Source organism: Lissotriton helveticus, chromosome 11, assembly GCF_964261635.1.
Source record: "Lissotriton helveticus chromosome 11, aLisHel1.1, whole genome shotgun sequence".
In the NCBI taxonomy this organism is placed as follows: domain Eukaryota; kingdom Metazoa; phylum Chordata; class Amphibia; order Caudata; family Salamandridae; genus Lissotriton; species Lissotriton helveticus.
In genome coordinates, this window is record NC_136072.1 from 1,064,769,516 (window position 1) to 1,064,790,545 (window position 21,030).

General features: G+C 46.7%; 1 protein-coding gene across 6 annotated transcripts in view; it reads right to left on the reverse strand.

The window, feature by feature from the left end:
* Positions 1–21,030, reverse strand: part of SBNO1 (strawberry notch homolog 1) — a 1,344,504-nt gene that overhangs the window by 1,291,915 nt on the left and 31,559 nt on the right. For 2 of the 6 annotated variants that reach the window (XM_078667599.1, XM_078667605.1), the window contains exon 2: positions 2,190–2,364. The exons of the other annotated variants lie outside the window; for them this stretch is intronic. In XM_078667599.1, coding sequence (XP_078523725.1) covers positions 2,190–2,255 — 66 coding nt within the window. In that variant the 5' untranslated portion in view covers positions 2,256–2,364. The remainder of the gene's footprint in view (positions 1–2,189; positions 2,365–21,030) is intronic. 6 annotated transcript variants of the gene reach the window in all.

Below are 21,030 nucleotides of genomic sequence, written 5' to 3' on the forward strand. Positions count from 1 at the left end.
GTCCTGATTGACAACATATAGAATCACTCAAAAACAACCCATTTTCCGTTTTTTTTCCACATTTAAAAAAAAAATAGACCGGAAAATAAATGATTTTCCATCTGTTAAAATCAGTAGAAATGGAAAACAGTATATGTAGTAGTAATATGCACCATTGATCTAGATCACGCAGACTTTCCAATCAATCTGGTAATGTTTTAATCACTCAGTTTATCATGTTGTGACTGGTATGGCAAATAGTAAAGAAAAGATGTAATTTCATGCCCGAATGCCCATGGTTGTCAAAACTAGATCATTCAGGTCCTGGAAATGGGTGGAAATTTGTAGATCCATCTCTGATCCGGTCATCATCTCTTCCGGACTTTTTCTCCATAGGTGTTTTAAGTTAGTTCGGTTAAAGGGTGCCGCTTATGACCGTTCAGTTCAGTCCAGTCACTAGCCATTCGGGCAGTAGCCCTTCCCTAAACTTAGATTACGTGTGTACGCTGCTGTTGGGCTTTTCGTCTTCCTAGTCATCATGCCAACATATTTGAGGTTGAATGGTCAAGTTACTAGATATATAGCAGGGCTCCAATTACAATGTGTGTGGCTAATCTGCAGCCATTCAATTTCAAGACCTAGATTCAGAGTTTAGCTGGCCTGGTCATAAGGCACATGTTGGTTGCAGTTTCCACAAGGGAAATGACCCCCCCCCCCCTCATTTTAGGTAAGCCCATAATGTGGTATTATCATTCTATTTTTGGCTCTCGTATGTGCCAAAGCATACTTTAGTTTTCCTTCTATTGGGAGTAAAAAGTGGTTTCTCTAACCAGAGCTCCCCTATATTCAAGATCTTACAATTGCTCTTTATTAGCCTCACTCTATTGGATATTATATTGTATGTGGTCACACAGGCTATGCAGCCAGTCATGGCCTTGGGGGGGGGGGGGGGGGGGGGGGGGGGGTGCAGGCTTGCAGAGCGCCTCCCTGTATAGTTGCAGGTCCTCTTCATGGTCCTTCTTAAAAATACTCTAGGCAACTCCAGCATTTCAATCTTTTGCTCAGTGATTCAGTCTTTATCCTGAAATCCACCAGACGGCTGCAATTTCTACGAAGCATTAGGAATTGCACAAATAGTAGAGTCTCACGTAGAGAGAAAGAGGGAAAGTATTAAATTGTAATAGGGTATACTTCCCCCGTATTTTATTTTTTTGCGCATTTTTGTTTTCAGGCCTCCATTCTAATGAAAGATGTCTGCATCCAAGAAAGTCAATGTTTTCCTGTGTCCATGCAGTGAGTACATTTAAAATACGTATGGTAGCCATTCCATGAACTGCAATGCATATTCCTCACCTCCGTCCCAGATTATTAAAACAATCAATATATCATCTACATAACCATATATTCTGCCTACACATTTTCTTAAGTCGGTACTATAGACTCCTCAAAGTGGTGTACATGCAGACATCCGATACTTTGTGCAAAGGTACTCACCATTGAGGTCCAAGGTACCTATAAGACAGGGTAATCTGGTACTCACACAAATTGCTGGTCAATTCAGTAATATGCTCTCTAGGACATATTGTTTATGGTTGTTGTATTCCCACAGGGTGAAGTGGAGCAGTTCTTGAATAACTCACAAAGTCTTATAATACAGTTAGCTGATGAATATGCTCTACACATCCAATCCCATAATTATGCTCTTCTCTGGATCATATTTGAAAACTTTAATCATGCAGAATAGATCTTTAGTATACCTCGTATGTGAGCATTCTTTCCACCAACAGATATACTTCAACTTCCTCCTCTTGCCTTAGACGGTGTAGGGGGTTCCTCAAGTGGTCTCTCGCTCCTTTGTTTTCCCAGGGAGCATATGCACCCAGTCTATAGTCATGAATACCTTTGATAACCACTGCATCGCCTGGTCTGCTGGTTTTATTACAATTTGGTTATTGGCAAGAAAAGATTCAAGAGCCAACTTTTCCAATCGGATATCCTGGGATGTTTAATGTGTCGATTGCCTCAATTTCCTTTATCACTGCCTGTTTGAAACTTTTTTCCTGAGGCATGAGCTGCTGTCAATCTCCTGCTGCTTGTCAGAGAAGAATGCCTTTAAAATTATTCTACAAAAAAGAAAAACTCAGTTTGCATCTTAGTCTGAACTGAACCAATGGAGGAGTGGGTACAAATCCTAAGCCTTTTTTAGGTACCTGAATTTGCATGGCTGTCAAGTCTTTCATTGAGAGGTTGACTACCAAGTTGGAGAGCTTGTCCATGGTGTTGTGACCCTCATAATGCTTCGGGTGTTCATCCAAGTCACTGTTTCTTCCAATTTTACCTTCTGTTCTGGTCTCCTTCTGCCTTTTCCCATTTCTCAGCCTGTCCCTAAAAAGGAAATAGGTTTTGTAGTCATTTTAAGCGTGGGTTAAAATGCAGAGGGTAGGGTGCCAGTATATGAAGGGAGGAACGAATTGTGATCCGTGGTGAGATGTTCTGCATAAGAAAAAGGGATAGTGCCCTTGTGTTCCTATATCAATCCCACGACTGCCCTCTGATCCTCTCCATTGCTCCAGCTCAACGAATCCGAAGACAAACGGTATGCTGATGTGTCCGTTTTATTGCCCCTCTCGCCCTCAATCTTATTTGTGAAGTCATTTGCCAAATACAGGTGTTTAGAGTAGTCTCAAATAATGTAGATTGTACTGTAGTTTTTAAATTGCTCTCACTTGTTTGTATTTCAATTTGCATTGCGCCAGAGTGTCTATCTGCCGCCTTGGTTATTAAAACGAACCAGTTGTTCATGCCTCTCCATGCAATCAGTGCCCATTCCCTAGTAAAAATTCGAACCACATGATGAGGTCAACGGGGACCTGATTTAGAATAAATTGGAAGGAACCCTTTGTAGAAAAAGGGAATGGGTTTGTATGTTAACAAAAATCTAAATTTCCCTTTTCCTTGTTTTTGTGAGACTCGCATCTCAAAAAGATCTTAAGTGAAGGAACTGATCTGAGCGGGGTTTAGAGTTACAATCAGAATAACAAATTTACAAATCTTACAGTATTTGAATTACAGGTAATGATCAACAGGATACAATAAGGGCAGAAAAATAAAGAAATAAAATATATATATTGTTTATGTGTTAAGAGCAGTCACACCCCCCCCCCGACCGGCGCTGACCCGTCGCCTGTCTAAGGGAGGGATACTTCAGAGCCCAGTGGCCGTGGGAGCTTCCCTCAATACCCAAGGCCATGCAGATTTCTCCCCCACTAACAGTCTCATGTACAGAGGAAGTCGATACCCTCAGACCACGACATGCAGAAATATAGCCTTGTGGGCCCCAGTGGACGAATGCTTTCTCGGTGGGCTCTGAAGAATAGAGGAGACGGGTAAGGCATGTCTCCAAGAACCTCCAACCTCCACCAACATTGGGAAGAACAACCTAAAGCAGTCTAAACTACCTTTTGAGAACAAGCGCCTCACACGCACCACGGAGGCGTGCTCCGAATTAGAAGTAAACTTTGGAGAATGCGGAGACAAACAGGAGGAAGACCTGCGTACGATAATGCTGGATGTCCGCACCAACCAAAAATCCATCGATACTAAAATAGACGCTCTCCTCTCCAGGCAAGACAAGGTAGAAAAGCAGGTAGACTCCCATGAGACTCGTTAAGACAGGCTGGAAAAATCGCGCATCAGATGCACACGACTACCAAGTCGAATCGAAGGAGCAACTCAACATGGAAATAAATACTCATGGTAATTAAAGCAAAAAAACTAAGAGTTAGAGGCGTGCTCCAGGGTCAACAATCTAGAAATTGCTGGAATAACAGACTACAGCCATACACAAAATGGAATCCTACATCGGAACACTGCTCCGGGAACTGTTCACATAGGTCCTATCCCCTGTGTTTGTTGTAGAACGAGCGCACCCCTCACTGGGACCAAGACCAATTGGAGGCACGCAGAGGCCACCCAACACCGTTCCAGCCTCATGTAGTGGTGGAGAAATATGTTGCCATGCCTCCTCCACTGCAGGTTGTCATATACCAAACCTACAAGAGAACAATAGAGGAGATAAACACAGTAGAATCCCTATGGTGGGAGGGACTAAGACGACATGCAAATATCCTGTCACTTTACGCACCTTCAACACCTCTAGCATATCACCCACTTGTTCCCCCTTTACACGATAAAGGAACCTTACACCGCGCTCACCAAATGGGCCTAGCTACCTTTGATGATCTCTATCCAGAGTGCTCATTCATGGCCCGTCCACATGGCCCTGATGAGTCCCAGACACCTACCCTGGAACTACTTTTATAACATCAACTCAGGGCCACATGCAGACAAATGCATACTTCCTTCCCGACTGCACCACCAGTCCCGACAGCACTAGGAAACATATTAACCAACCCATTGCCTAGGGGCGTGGCTTCGCTTGGCAGCGTGATGGTCGTATACTAGTGCGGCTCCGCTGGCCGGGCTGACAAAACAAGTCATAAAATTCCGGTGCCCCCGTCCACAACAGGGGTATTATCGAGGAGGAAGGTGTGGAGACTGCCCCCGAGTTGATCGGAGGAAAGTTGGAGCCGGCGAGTCCCGCGGAAGCGGTGGGGCACGTAGATCGACGTGCGGCGCCGCAGCAGGGCCTGTTTGGCTACTGAAGCCGGGGCCTCGAGCGGCCGCTGCCGTGCAGTGAAGCCTGCTGATCGTGAAGGTTGCGGTGGCGCATCGTTAAGAGCTGCGGGCCTTAGATTAAGTGGAGAAGACTAGCAAGTTGGTGTCGGGCCCCCCTCGGACGGTGGTATAGCGGCCAAGGTACTGGGCGTGCTGAGGTGTGTTCGGGGTGAGGTGCGGCGCGGGTGGCCCTGCCGCCACCACTAGAGAATCGGGCGGGAGCCGCCTGCAAGGCGGACATACCTGGCGCTGCAGAGGACAGGAGATAATAGTCAAAACCTTTGGAGAGAGAGGCAATGCGGCACGCTGGCTTGGCTATCCAGCGCTGAGGAGATGCAGCACAACGGAAGACTGCAGCGGCAGCACCAGTTTGCGTGCTGATGGAGCACAGGGCTGCTAACCTGCCCCAGAGTGTAGGAGAACGGTAAATAGAGGGACAGCGCGCAGTAAATGGCAGTAAGAGTGTGGTGCACCACAGCCCTGCACGTTCCTTCATGCAAGGAATGCAATTGTAACAAGGTCAAGATTAGACACATGCAGTGCAGTTTGGGGGTGAGTGCATAGCTGCGTGTGTGACTTTGGAGCCATACCGTGAGGGGACTTATTACTGCAAAAGGGGGACACTTGAGAGAACCCCTGGATCCCCTGAGAGTACACAACGTGGTGCCTGGAGATTAGCACGTGGGGACACATCGGAGGCATAGTGAATGACCGCTCAGTGGCGCCATTTTGTTGCCGGTGGAGTGACTGGTGGTTCCCGGCCCTGTACCTCGGCCCGTGGTGCCCCTGCACGAGCAGCTGGGCGGGACCCGGAGGAGGCGCCGAAGAGCGGAGGCCTGTCCATTTTGGTTGCGTGGGTGGCAGCATGCTGGTGCGTATACCAGCTTCTGGGACATTGTGGCACGCAGCTGCACTCTCGCTGCATAACTACTGCAGAGATCTTGGAGACTTGGATGTGTGGGGCGTGCAAGGGGTGCCATACGGATTGCATATTAGAGGGGCCTCCGTGGACTGTGCGTGGTAGAGGAAAATATTGCTGACAACAGCCCTGCATGTAAATCGGTGACCAGGCTTCACCCTGCCATCTATCAGTAAAAGCATTCCTGGTATTGCAGTAAGGGATTGTGAGCGACGTGGACGGTCCTTGGCCCTGCCTAATACGACAGCATGGGGAAGCCAGATACCAGACAACCCCGGATGAACTTGGATGAAAAGTCTAACAAGCAGGTGGAGATAGATGCAGGGACTCAAAACCCTGTGGACGATGTAGGCGCTGCCCGAGGAGGACGTACGCACCATGTTTAAAGAACTGAAAACTAGCCTACAGGGCATAGACTCCAAGATGGATACCCTAGCGGAGCGCATGGACAGAATCACCCAGCGGGTTGAGAAGCAGGAGGGGCGCCTAGCGTGCTTGAAACAAGAGTGATGGAAACTGAAGAGGGTCAGACTTAGGTGAAAAAGAAGTTGCGGGGTATGGACAAAGTGTTGGAGGTGATCCAACAGAAGAATGAGGATTTGGAAGCCAGGTCGCGGCGGAACAACGTACGGATCACAGGAATTGCGGAAACGACAAACATCCAAAACATGGAGAAATACATTGAAACCATGCTGAGAGACCTTTTTGGAAAGGACTTATCCGAGATGTTCCTTGTTGAGAGGGCACACAGATCGCTGGGCTCGCGGCCAGGAGCACTGGCAAGGCCAGTTATAGCGAGAATACTTTGGGACCAGGATACCATACTACGAATGGCGAGAGAAAAAGGGGATATCCAATACCAAGGAAATTGCCTTTTACCCTGACTTCACATTACAGGTGCAGGCGGCTCGCAGGGAATTCATTCCTGCAAGACAAATCTTTCAACAAATTGGTACAAAATATGCACTGATATATCCGGCCAAATTGCGTATACAAGGCAGTGGAAAGCCCACTTTTTTCACGGATGCCAAGGCTGCACTGACTTACGCGAAACAACTGGCGAAGGAACAGAGGAAGCAGAAGGCGCCAGGCGAAGAACGGAAAGAGATGAGGCTGAACGATACGGATTAAAGCATAGTGATGGTGGGTATGTAGAGGGGAGTGAACTGATTGGCGATCTGCTGCTCGTAATACCGATGGATGCTGGTAAGCTTGTGTTTTTTTTTCCCATTAGCAGGGTAGCCTGAATGTACTTACAAATATTGTTGACCCTCCCCGTTTAAAAAAAGATGTAAATTATGTGTAGGAGGACCCTGGAAGGTGGACGAGAACATGTGCCCGGCCACCCTGCCACAAGTGCAGGGCAGTTCGCTGGCGGCCCCGCATACCCCATGGGATGATTCCCTTACTATGGCTGCACTATGCAGCTAGTTTGCTGTTCGGGGGACGAGTTATACCATCCAGGCTGAAGCATTGAACACTACACTGGAGGGTGGGGGCAAGGTTAAGACTCTGTGGGCTCAGAGTGGTTACACTGGTGGGCACCTTGCGTGCCCAACACAGAGGTGGGATGTCCGACAGCATGATCCCATGTGCCAGATATGCTACCGATTACTGATGTCTTCCGCACCTGGTTTGACCAACATAAAGTGCCTTACGTGGAATGTCAGGGGCCTTAATGACCGTAGGAAAATTAGGATAATCCACTCTTATCTTACCAGACACGAGGTGGATATTTGTTTTCTACAGGAGACGCATTTAACTGAAGCACTGGGCGGGTGCTCCGGCACAGAAGGTGGGGAGAGATAATAGAGGCTGGATATTCTAGTTATTCAAGGGGGTGGCGATTTTGATCCGTAGGGGATTGCACTGGCAATCACACCACATGATAAAGGACAAAGACGGAAGGTATATCATCCTGCAGGGGACGCTGTGTCACACCCCTGTGGCTTTGGTTAACACATACAGACTGAACACGGACAGCCCAGAATTCTTTCACTACATTGGACAACAGTTACAGACCTTAGGCCACTTGGCAATTATGTGGAGGGGGGGGGGGGGGGGGGGGGGGGGGGGGATTTTAACGTTGTACTCTCGCCACATGCCGACAGACAGGGGACGTCCCAGGTGCATCATCCACAGGCGGCGGCGGCAATGTTACACTCTATAATAAAGGGCCTTCCGTTGGTTGATTATTGGAGATCACTACATCCTCTAGCGAGAGTGGAGACTAGTTGCGACTAGACTTTTGGCTGGTCTCTAAAGACATACACGCCTGGCTGCTGGATGCCACACACCTACCCCGTACTTTTTCCGACCATGCATCTGCGCAGGTGAGATTGACTGTACCTCTTGCATATGCCCAGCCTTACACATGGAGATTCCCATCAACCGCTTTGTTAGATTTGGTCTTCCGTGAGGAGCTGAGGGAAAAGGTCGTGGAATACTTTGAGCTAAATGAGTGCACAGTAGATTCACCAGGGACTTTGTGGGAGGCATTCAAGGTAGTAATTAGAGGCCATTGCATGGCGGTAAAATCCGGAGTGTTAAAAGACATACGCAACACCTTACAGAGATTGGAACGGGAGATAGGGGGATCTAGAGAACTTACAGCGTGTAGACCCAGCCCCGGACATTGTGGCACAGATACGGTCCAAGCTGACAGAGTTCCAGGAGGAGGCAGAAAGGGAAACAAAGTATCTAAGTACACATTAGCTAGATGTTATGGGCAAAGTGACAGACCGGGGAAACGCTAGCATTACTACTACGCATGCCGAGGGGTTCAGGGTACATAACTGAATTGTGTGCAGAAGATGGGGACACGGTGAGAGCTCCACCAGACATCCTACGTGTAATGGCGCGTTTTTATGCTAAGTTGTACACTTCACATTCAGACCCAGCTCAGGCTGACATCGATGCTTATTTAGATTATGTGGCTCTGGCATGGTTTAATGACGGTGCCAGGAAATACATGGATCTGCCAATAACGACAGAAGATATACGGCAAGCAATAAATAGTATGCCGGCGGACAAGGCCCCAGGGGCGGGCGGCCTTTTACAAAGAGTACGCTGAGATCGTGGCTCCCAGGCTGTTGCAGGTCTTTCACGAGGCGATGGAAACTGGCAGCCTCCCCCCGACGCTTCGGGAGGCTACGATCACCACCATATTGAAGCCAGGCAAGGACCTGACCAATCCGGATTTGTATCGTCCATTGTCCTTGATAAAATTGGGCGCCAAATCTATGCTAAACTTATAGCAAATAGAATGCAGCCCATGTTGCCCCAGATAGCGCTGCCAGATCAATCAGGCTTCATACCGGGGCACTCCACTGTACATAACTTGAGAACGCTCTTTGGCACACTACATTACCTGGCCCCTCACGTGCCCGCTGTGGAGGCACTGTTGGACGCCACGAAAGCGTTTGACTTGCTTGAATGGAAATTCCTCTTCACTATGCTAACCCATATGGGCCTAAGCCCTATATTCATTAGGCAAAATCAAATATTATATACAAACCCGGCAGCACGAGTCAGAGTGAACGGTCAGATATCCGATTCCTTTATCATCACGAGAGGGACAAGGCAAGGCTGCCCACTGTCGCCATTGTTTGCTATAGCCACGGAGCCGCTGGTGGCTAGGCTTAGGCAGCATCACACGCAGAGGAGCATAGGGTTCATGACCAGGGTCCTTTTAATATCTATGTATGCAGATGACATGTCGGTATATATGATCAATCCGAACGATAATTTTGATGTGGTAATGAGGGAATTGTTAAGATATGGGGGGCTCACCGGGATCCAGATCAATTGGTCTAAATCTGTGCTCATGCCACTAACTGACAAAACGATCCCATTTGATACGGAGTTCCCGATTCAATGGGTAGAGAAGGCGACGAGATATTTAGGTATTTGGATGAGCAGGTCCATGCAGGAGATATGGCTAGCGAACAATGGTCGGCTGATAGACTGGCTGGAAGGCAGGGTGCAAAGGTGGAAGAGACTACCGCTCTCCATAATGTGGCGAATAGCTATTACAAAAATGGTCATACTGCCTAAATTACTTTATTTGTGAATATTCCCATGCCTCTAAACATGCATTTTTTTTTTTTTAAACGTCTGTGAACTACCGTGCTAGAATTAATATGGGCTGGACGACAACCCAGGGTCTCTTGGAGGGTACTGACACTACCGTTCACACAGGGCGGGCTGGGCGCTCCAGATTTTAAAATTATATGCTTACAGTGTGCAGGCGCAATTTCTGCATTACTGGCAACACCCCATGCCATTTCAGTCACATGTGGCGATTGAAACAGATAGAGTCGCACCTCTACCACTGAAAACGGTGGTATATACTCCATATAAAACAACCCCATGAAGAAATAGATACAGTGGAGACAATGAGATGGGCATGGAGGGGTATAGCTAAAAGAGCGCATCAAGACGTACTATATGCACCGTCTATGCCCATAGGAGATAACCCGTTGATAGGCCCCTTAATGGACAAGGCAATCAAGTTGAGAGCACAAGCACACGGACTAGAGAAAGGGGGCGATCTCTACCCGAACGGGGAATTCCTGTCTGTCACAAATGTGTGGAGCACAGGCGCCCACCGCCTCAGATATGCTGTTGTACTATCAGCTCAGAGCGGCATGCAAAGCCAAATTTGAAGGGTTCCCTGCTGAGTCCCCCACCCGGTCAGCACTAGAGAATGTCTTGAGTAACCCGTCCCCCCGCAAATTAATCACACGTATATATAGTACAACACAGAGAGATCACCCTGTAACGAGAACAACGTCTAGAGAGGATTGGGAAAGGGAAGCTAACCATAACTGAGAAACAATGGCAATTCAACGCTTGATTCACTCATTTTTAGGTCGAGCAGACCTAAAAAGCATGCTTTGTCTGCGAAGACAACTTTTGCTGGCGTGTCTGGGGGAATGTGAGACAGCGATCGGCCACGCGCCTCGCTGTCTCAGATTCCTGCTCGAGGGCGCGCACGTCGCCGTGCACATCCCCTGCCTGGCATTCACTCTCAATCACACACACATACACCCACGCAGGCACAATGCATACACACACGCGCCCATGCACGCACGCACATACATACATGCAGAGACCCACCCCCCCCCCCCGCACACATACACACACACAAGAGCACTGAGGCCCCCCCCAGCCCTTTGGAACCAACCTCAGGTTGTGTACAGAAGGGGTCCGCGTCAGCGGCCTCAGCCTCCACTCCTGACTACAAACAGACAAACGGGCAGACAGACACTCGCCTACACACCACCTCCCCCCCACCCACCCACCACCAACCAGTCATCGTGCTATTTTAACACGCACACACATGCATACATACACACGCATACACACGTGCGCACACACACACACGCGCACACATCCCCCTCACATCCCACTCACCAGGTTCTTCTTGCGTGTCCCTCGGCAGCCAGCGGGTCATTCCGGGTAACAGGCGGGGGCTCACCACGAGCACAGGAGCCCCGCTAGCTAACATGGAAATCCTCCAGCGGCCACAGGAGCGCCTGCTTCCTGTTTTTGTCCGTCCCCGCCCCTGTCCCAACAAAGCTTGCCTGACTTCCTGTTGAAGCCGGGCTGCGGCGGTGAGTTTGCTTGTTTTTTTTGTTACTGTCACACCGAGTGTCAATTTCACTGTGTCCAGAGACTCGACTTTGATGAGCCTCCAAGCTCACGCTTACCAATTTAGCTGCTGAGTTGCTAGAAGGGTTATCACAGCTATTTGCAGGTGCCGCCCTCATAAAAGGTCACTTGGCAGGTGCCATTTTTTGCTAATAATAACCATAGTTCCACTTCTAGCTCTTTTACACTACATAGGTCAGACCACTTGGCAATGCGGTTTCCATTATAGCAACCCCCGAACATAACAAACCTGTAAGTGGAACAGAAAAAGCCTGTGGTTTTCTGCTCTTAAAAGGTCACTGCAGAAAGAATTAGCAAGCCCCATTTTTAAACCAATTTCCGTTAGTGAAGAGTCTGTCTGACACAATCACATAATCAGTCAGATTAATGAGCGGTTAAAAGCCCGAGCGAGGGGCGTGTTTATTGCCGAACCAAGATGCCTGAGCGCGCGCGCAGGTATATTTATTAGCCTAACGGAGACTCCTTGAAGTCGCACGTCATCATAACATCGACCGGATATGGCCGCATGGGCGGACTAACCATTATGTCAATCAACTGGCTCCTTCTAAAGTTCTGGGGCCAGTCCCATGCTTGTTTATAACAATCTTGTTTTTAAAGCTGTGTTGTGCAAGACATATTCTGTGCCGCATCCTCGGCCTCCCAGTGTTAACAAACGCTAAGCCCTCACAATCAGCTGTCCACAGCTCATGACCACAAGATGGAGGGACTCATCTCCTGCTCTCCTGAATAACACAAACAAGCATTTGCAATGCAATAGGACTCGCCTTTACGCGAGTTTAAGCTATTGGCATTGTAAATGACAATGCCTTTTATTTATGTTATAAAAACCAAAACATAAATAAAAGGCATTGTCATTTACAATGCCAATAGCTCAAACTCTCACAACTGCGAGACCTATTGCATTGAAAATGCTTGTTTTACATAGACTGTACCGCACTCTGGCACAGCTGCAACGCATGGGGCTAGATGCAAATTGCTGGAGATGTGGAGCGCAAGACGCCACCTTTGCTCACCTCGCATAGGCCTGCGGACCTATAACAGCCTATTGGACTGACATATTTAAGCACGTAGGACATATAATACAAGTGGCTATACCAGAAACGCCAATGGTGGCATTGTTAGGATATGTAAAGGGAATCATAAACTTGCGGCCATGTTGCCGTTGATGGCAAAACGCCAGATAGCCATGCATTGGAAAAAAACGGGCACCTCCCACGATCCCAGGGTGGATAACAGCAGTCACTTATTGTAGAGATCAATTTTCCACCTTTTGGAATAGATGCAGAGTAGATCCTGTCCAGTTGACATTTGGGAACCCTTTGCGAGGTGGCTGAGGTCGCGGGAAGGTGATTTAGAATAGGAAAATCCATGTAGGGCGAGACATGGAATATTCATGGACATGATAGCTAGTGTTGAGGTACAGGGTCGTAGTTCAAATGCCACAGGATAGGTCTGACATCGAAATGTGCTGGCTGCTCGTAACCTACAGAGGCAGTCCAGAATAGCACGCTAGTAGACACTGCCCAGGAATGTTTGCAGTATAGCTTTGATGGGGGTTGGGGAGGGTTTGTTTCCTTTTATACAATTGTAAAATTGTAGTCTATATTGATTCTATTGTTGGGATACATGTTGACAGAATGGTAAACTTATATTATGGCGCTGCCTGCCCGACAGGTTGTTGGAAAATATAGAGGTGTAGAACGCACGACACCACATATGCCGCCGGCCTCAGGGATGTGGCAAACAAAGGCTGTGTATGTCCCAGTATCTGCAATAAAACTGGTTTTAAAATTAAAAAAAATATATTTAAAAACACCCATTGCCTAAAAAACTAAAAATCACACGCCTCTACAACATCACGCAGACTGCCTCGCCGGTCACAACAGCTAAAGCACTAGAGCAACACTGTACAGAAATAGATCCGGCCCCCACTGATGAACAATGGGCCTTTTGCTGCTCTCAGCTCAAATATCTCTCTCCAAATTACAGACTGCAACTCATACATTTTAAATGTATCCACGGATTGCATCGCACGCCCAAACAAATACACAAAATGGGACAAACCAGATGCGGAATTTTGGAGATGCAAACATGCGCAAGCGACATTCCTACACCTAGTATGGCTCTGCCCACCCATATCCCGGTTCTGGAAAAGAGTATATAAAACCATACACGAAGTCACGGGATCCCGCTTGGAATGCACACCACAAGTAGCCCTATTGGGATATATCAAAGAAGCTCCACCTAGCATAAGCAGTCTATCAGCAATGACGATACGCTTAGCCAAACTTAGAATCGCAATGCACTGGGGATCAACCACAATACCTCAAATGGACACTTGGATTCATGATATCGCCTACTGCCAAGAACAGCTCATGGCTTACTGGGACCTAATGCCCATGGCATCCAGACCCAATGATCTGTGGGCCCCATTTACAGCATGGGCCAACACATGAAATGAAAATGTGATAAACACATCCCAAGAGGAAATAGGCACACAACGCCCTCCCGGCCTCTGTACAGCCGGAACCTGGAGTCTAAACATAGTATGGGGTGCCTGCGAGCTGTGATGCGCAGCCATATCGCAAACAAAACCAACAAAGTGGAGTACTAATCTAGTGTCAGTACACTGAACTAGAGGTAACAGTATGCCTACCTGTGCACTACTGTATTGACTGCTGCATCAACAGACCATATACTGGTTTGGAACAGTGTGTACCCTTTTACAAGTAATTGATCCTAAAAGATGCGATTGCCTGTAGTAATATAAAATGCCCGGCAGCTGTGTCTGCTAATGTTGCTGTGTTAATCCGCATTCCTGCCTTGTGATATGGGCATTCAAGCTATGGTGGTGATGCATTATCCATGTAAAGGAACTACAAAATGCTAAAGCCATTTTTCAATTTACTGCTGGCAACCCTGCCTGAAATAAACGAGATGGGGATCACCGCTGGTAATCTTGCATACGGTGGCCAATGTAATCTGGTCTGATGTGCTCACTATTACAACACAAATAATATTAGTAGCTCATGATCATTGCGGGAATGGACAAAGTTATTTCCAAACAATATGAAGTCTGATACTCCACAAAATGAAAGATGTACAAACTAAGAAAATTCAAGGCAGCTGCCAACCATTCATGTACAGGCTCCCATACAAATTAAATCACAGAACATACTAGTCCACTGGACAACAAAAACACTAGAGCTATATCCACTACCCTAGAGGTCTCTGAAAAAAAGTATACACTAGAGTTCACATTTCTACCGTAAGGATATTAAACAGTATGCCTTACGAGAAAGGGTCGCTAGGACAATCCTCTCTCATCAAAAAACACTGCTGCATAGCTTGGGTTTGGAAGAAACACCTGAACAGCCACAAGACTTCTGAACAATGTCCTCTGGACAATTGAGACCAAAGCAGAGTCAGGCAGCCATAACGCCCAGCAACAGATTTAGCAAAAACCAAGCAAGCACTGTGTATCACAAGAACCTCATACCAGCAACCGGTTTAGCAAAAACTAAGCAAGCACTGTGTATCACAAGAACCTTATACCAATCGCCCATTAAAGTGAGGGAAGGGTAGGGATGACTTGGGCGTGCGTGCACAACTGGAAGCATCACAATCATTAAATCCACTAAGAAAATACTCACCCAGGAAAATATGCAACCATTTGTCAAACAGATTAAACTTAGATAAGACTATTATACAAGGCAAGGATTCAAAACACAAGTAAATCTAATAAGAATGAAAAAGAAATAGTTAGGAATTTGCAAGTGTTCTGCTTTTTTGGAGAGCACTCTGGTTACACAATTAATTGGTCAAAATCAATCTACCCTTTGTCAGGTGAGACACCCCTTTTACCTCGAAACGGTCTGGCCCCGGTGATAACTGAAGGATTCAAATACCTGGGAATTCATATCACAGGAGACCCCTGGGAGTTTATTAGGGAGAAAGTCAATCCGCAGCTAGGAAGCGGATGAGTCTACTGAGGCTGCTCTACAGGTTTCGGAACACGCCATGCAAAATTCCACTGACAGTGTTTGAATAGATCGACCAGGAGTTCATAGGCTATTGTGGAAAGGGGGAGCGCCAAGAATAGCACTGGCCACATTGCAGCGAGGGGCGCTCCCCCTGCCTGTCTGCGACATACACAGGTGGTTATCGATGTATGGAGGGAGGCCACCAAATTTCTGGGCTGGAAGGAGAAACTCACTGGCTTGACACCACTCTGGTGCAGCTCAGTCCTGCAAGAGATTTGAAAGTATTTCATAAATGGAAACCCAGTGAGATAGAACACTTGGGAGATGTTTGGAGGAATCGGGCTTATATTAACATTTGCTGACTTACAAGGAGAGTTTGGTCTACTGTAGTCTGAAAACTTTAGATATAACCAATTAGGACACGCACTACGGTGTCACCTACGGTAAGGTGAGCAGTTGTCCAACTCCTCACCATTAGAAGACCGAATACTGACAGATAACCAAAGGGGTGTCAATGATTTATAAGAAATTAATTAATAACTCTCCAGACTTGTTAGGTCCCCTGAGGACGGCATGGGAAGAAGTTTTGGGGACGATGACTGGGCTGAAGCCCTTGAGGCCCCCGCAATAATTAGCTCAAAGGGTGCCGTTTATATTGGTCCAGTTTAAGGTACTCCATAGAGCCTAGGGGCAGCACACACGCGCTGCGCGCTCAGCGAGGAATGCTGGAATGGAGTATGCTCTTGAAGCCCCACCCACTCTACGTCCATATTTATCATTGGCTTATGTCATTGCCCTTCGTAAATGCTGGCTTTTGATTCGTAGATGGGGTTTTTAGTCCCACCATATCTTCATTCATAACCTCCCACGAGGACTGCCTCTTTTACTTCAGTTGTTACACGGGCTGCTTTATAAGTTGGTGAGCACCATTTTCTTTAATGCTCTTCCCCTATTCCACCCTCGAAATCGCACAACACCCCTCTTTTTTTTTTATAGCAATGTATTCTTACTCAAATTACAGCGCTGTCCGCTTTATAGCAGCTGCGCTTATTTAATTATTAAATATACGTTGCGGCCCGCATTCACTTTAGCGGCCACGCCCATTTAACTCCCAGCGCAGGCCGCTCTCACTTTAGCTGCTGCGCTAAAGAAGCTTTAGAAATAACTTTTTTTCCCCTTTGGGTGAAAGCACCGTCACCGTAAGGGCTTTCACTTTAATGTTGGCCGTGCCACTTTTTTTTTTAGACACTGCTCATGGTAACCTGAATATGCGAGCAGCGTCTAAAAAAAGGGCGTAGCCGCCATTTTAGGGGTCTCACATTTGTGAGTTTGAGCTCTCTGCATTAAAAACAATGCCTTTTACATGTGTTCCTTTTAAAAACACAAATAAAAGACAGTCTCATTTTCAATACCAAGCTTACACGCTCGCAAATGCAAGACGTATTGCATTGAAAATGCTAGTTCTATGTGCTATTGGATTGCCAGCTTGTGTGGAGCTTCTGGACATGGGTGGCAACAATAATGATGCAGGTGGTGGGGATGGAGGGCCCCCTTGAGACCAAATGGTTGCTCCTAGGGATAAAAGGTGAGCACAACTGGCCCAGGTATAAAGAAATATGGCTGAGGCTAGCGGCTGGAGTGGCTAAGAGGATCACAGCCCAAGCATGGGGAGCCACTATGGTGCCGGCGGATAATGACTGGGAGACAGACGTGGTTCTTGGTTTCAATAAAAAAAAAAAAATTTAAAAGAAAAAAAAAAAAAGAGAACCAAACCCGTGATATTGCAAAGTCAATGTCCAGACCTCAACCTCATTGACATACTGTAGCAAGAAAAAGAAAAAAAAATTGTGAACAAACAAGTGATCTTAAACATCACTGTGCTAAAGCAAATTGTTAAGGAGCAGAGTAAAATTCCTCTCTGATGGTGTGACAGACTAATATACTTGCAATGGAAAGGTTTCTCTCAAGTTATTGCTGCTAAAGTGGGTGTTACACGTTACAAGATCACTAGGTAGAAATATCCACTCAAGGACACTAAATACTAGATTATTATCTAATTAGGAAAGTAGAAATTGGGTGTGTCATTTTCCATATTGCTCAAGATGGTGGTTTGATGAAGACTAGAGGATAGTCCTATACATATTGATATGTAATACAATATAACAGGGTACACTATTCACATGACGCACAGCATACTTGTGGAAGTAGTAAGAGATAATGTAACTTATGCACTCTTTTGCTTTTCTGGATTAACTACTCTATTTTTACAAACCCTTTTCTAGAGAACCGAGAAAGCTTTTGCATACACTTTTTCACCCTACTTGCAAATACAGGGCGGCACTTATTGGTTTCCAATTGAAGGTGTGGCGTGGCTTGCACGTACTCTTTATTTTAGATTCAACTCCTTAAGTTGGCATCTCTCTTCTTCGTGCTGCCCTTGGTCACAATTTTCTGCTAACATGTATATATTCTATAGTCACAGACGCCCGCAGTCTATACAGTTAGTTCCAGGGAAGCACATGAAGTACACAATGCTACTGTTTTCTTTCTGTGCTAGTTAGTAAACACTTCATTTTAGCTAGACGAAGCCAAATGACTCTGCTCACCTGAGGCTCAGCCGGGTGTATGTTTATCTGCTAACTCTGTTGGTTTTGTGCACCCGAGGCGGAAAGTCGGGTGAAAAGCTATCTGCTGCATTTTTAAAACGTATGTTTGAAATTTTCTTATTTGTTTGCGCCGTGTAATTGTATTTTAAAAACCCATTGCCGACTCACGCCGCATTGACCCCTCAAGCCCTGTAACAGCCTGCTCTTCCGAGTACTTGCAGCCGACTAGGTGCTGCGCTCGAAGATGCTGCAACGAACTACAAGTCCCAGCGCTCCAGCGCTGCTGACGGGACTACAAGAGAAAATGGTTACTTCTCCGCGCAGCGGACGCATGCAGCAGGCGCGCCGCTGTCGCGCCGAAGTAAAGCCAAAGTCCAGCCCGTCTGCGCCCGTCCGCAACCATGACGCGGCCGAGGCCGGAGACTCTGCCGGACATGACACTCCGTCCACCATCTTTTACGGTAGGGAGGCTCTAATTAAGTTAAGACCTAAATACTGCGCATTCTCGCATTCCACCCCATTCGACCTTGATACTTCCTTGTACCCATGCACGCCTTGTAGCCATGGACAGGAAGCTGGTAATATTCTGAACCTATGTTCACCCCTAAAGGTCCCTGCTCGACCCGTCCTTAATAGGAAAGTGTTAAATCTTAAGGCGGGTTTGATTAACTGTCGCTCACTGGTGAAACATTCCCTAGATATAGCCCAGACCCTTATAGACAATAAGTGGGATCTTCTGTTTCTGACGGAAACTTGGTTGGGGGATGAATCTAACCCAGCCTTGTGTCTGGCTATTCCCTCTGGTTATAACATCATGTGTGCCAACAGGCAGAGCGATGGTCATGGTGGAGGAGTGGCCATAATATATAGGTCACAATGGACCATCTCGTCTTACCCTTTTGCCCAAAAAGAATTGATAGAGGCACTACCATTTTGTATTAAATTGTGGCCCAATATTACATGTTCAGGTCTATTAGTATATCGTCCTCCTAAATCTAAGGCAACTTTTCTATCTGCTCTTTCAGACTTTGTGCTCCAAGCCAGTTCTCGCTATGCTAATTTCACCTTGCTTGGCGACTTTAACCTCCATGTGGAGGATGCCTCCGATATTACCAGTTCTAATTTTCTTTCCACCCTAACTGATGGTGGACTAATCCAACTGGTCTCTCTCCCCACCCATTTATTTATTTATTTATTTATTAATAATATTTATAAACCTCGAACAATGGCCCTAGGGCGTCTCGGCGCTGAATTATCTGCAGGTATTTACTCCAAGGAGGAGAGGATCTGAATTTACGGATTAAACAGCCAAGTTTTTAGCTGTTTGCGAAATGACCAGAGTGAAGGGCTTATTTTTATCGAATGAGGCAAAGTGTTACATAGTTTTGGGGCAGATACCAGGAACCTTCGATCCCCCCAAGAAACCGATTTGGTACGGGGAACCATTAGGTCATTTAGAGTGGACGAGCGTAACAATCTGGGAGGACAGTAAGGAGTCAGATTTTGTGTGAGGAAAGCAGGTCCTTGGTTGTGCAGAGCCTTGTGCACAATACAGAGTGTTTTGAACTTAATCCTATTTCTAATTGGTTACCAGTGAAGATATCTAATGGTTTCTGTAGCGGATTGATATTTAGGAATTCTACCCAGAAGCCTGGCTGCTGAATTCTGGATAACTTGCATTTTGTTTATAACCCTTACTTGTGCATTTATGAACAAAGCATTGCAATAGTCCAAAGTGGACAATACCAGCGAAGTTACCAAGATTTTACCGGCGGTTTCGGGGAGGAAGGGAAGGATTTTCTTTATAAGTCTTAGTTTGTGAAAGGCGGAGGAAGCAATTTGATTAGCATGTGGGAGAAAGTTGAGGCGGTCATCAAAGATCACTCCCAAGTGCCTCACTTTACTGACAGGTTTAGGGGGGGGGGGGGGGGCCAAGGGACATCGGCCACCAAACAGAGGACCAATCTGGGGTCAGTTGTCCAAAGATGACCACTTCCGTCTGTCGGAATTAAGTTTTAGGCAATTGGAGGCCATCCAGTCCCCAATTGCCAACATGCCCTCTTTGAAGTCTTCGGCTATTTTGTGGCCGTTGTTTTTAATGGCGAGGACCAACTGCGTGTCGTCTGCGTAGGAGGTAAGGCTCATCCCATATGCTCGAATGATATTGGCTAGGTCCGACACATAGATGTTAAAAAGTGTCGGACTTAGGGATGAGCCTTGAGGTACCCCACATGGCAGCGACAGATTGGTTGATTGAAAGGAACCCAGTGTGACAGCCTGAGTCCTGTCAGCCAGAAAAGATGCCAGCAGTTGCTGGCATCTCATCCCATAAGGCTGGACACACACTTGATCTCATCTGCTCCAATCTAGCGAACATCTCCACTAGCGAGCCTTACCCAGTGCTCTGGTCGGATCATTTTTTCATTCCTTTTTCAATTTTATTATTTCATCAAGACAGACCTAGGCTATTGGCCAAGACGGTTGGTCGCAACTGGAGTAAGATCTCTCCCGACAGTTTAGCTGAATACCTTCCAACTGTCGCTCCTATGAATGCATCAGACTTGGACTCTCGTTTGACTAATTTTAACAGCTGGATCACCTCTGCGATTGACTCTCTAGCTCCCTTGAGGCCTATCAAAACCTTTCGAGCTGTCCCGTCCTCACCCTGGTGTTCTGATGAACTCCGCAAGTGTACATCTGCCTGTAAACTTCTGGAGCATCGATGGAGACACTCGTACTCCGACAAATATACAAACAGCCCTTAAGGAATACCGGAAGAAGATAATCATGAAAGAATCTTCCTGGAGGAGAAAATCAACAGAGCACAAGGCTCCACTAGGGAAGTTTTTAACACAGTAAGAACTTTCACTACCCTTTGGCCCTTAAATGTCAACTCCCAGTGTCACAGTCCCTTTGTCTCGTCTTTCTGACTATTTTGAGAAAAAAATTGCAACCATCTATGAGTCCTTCCCCCGAAGCATAAGCTTGGGAACTGAAGAAAAACTGCCGGACTACCCTATATCTGCGCCTGTTTTTTCGGAATTTGAGGAGATTTCATTAGACCGCTCCCTGACAGAACTTTTAAAATGTAGATCAGGCTCTCCAACTGATCCCTGGCCGGCCAAACAATATAAAGCACTGGCCCATCTTCTCAATCCCATATTAAATGGCATTTGGAATGACTCCCTCA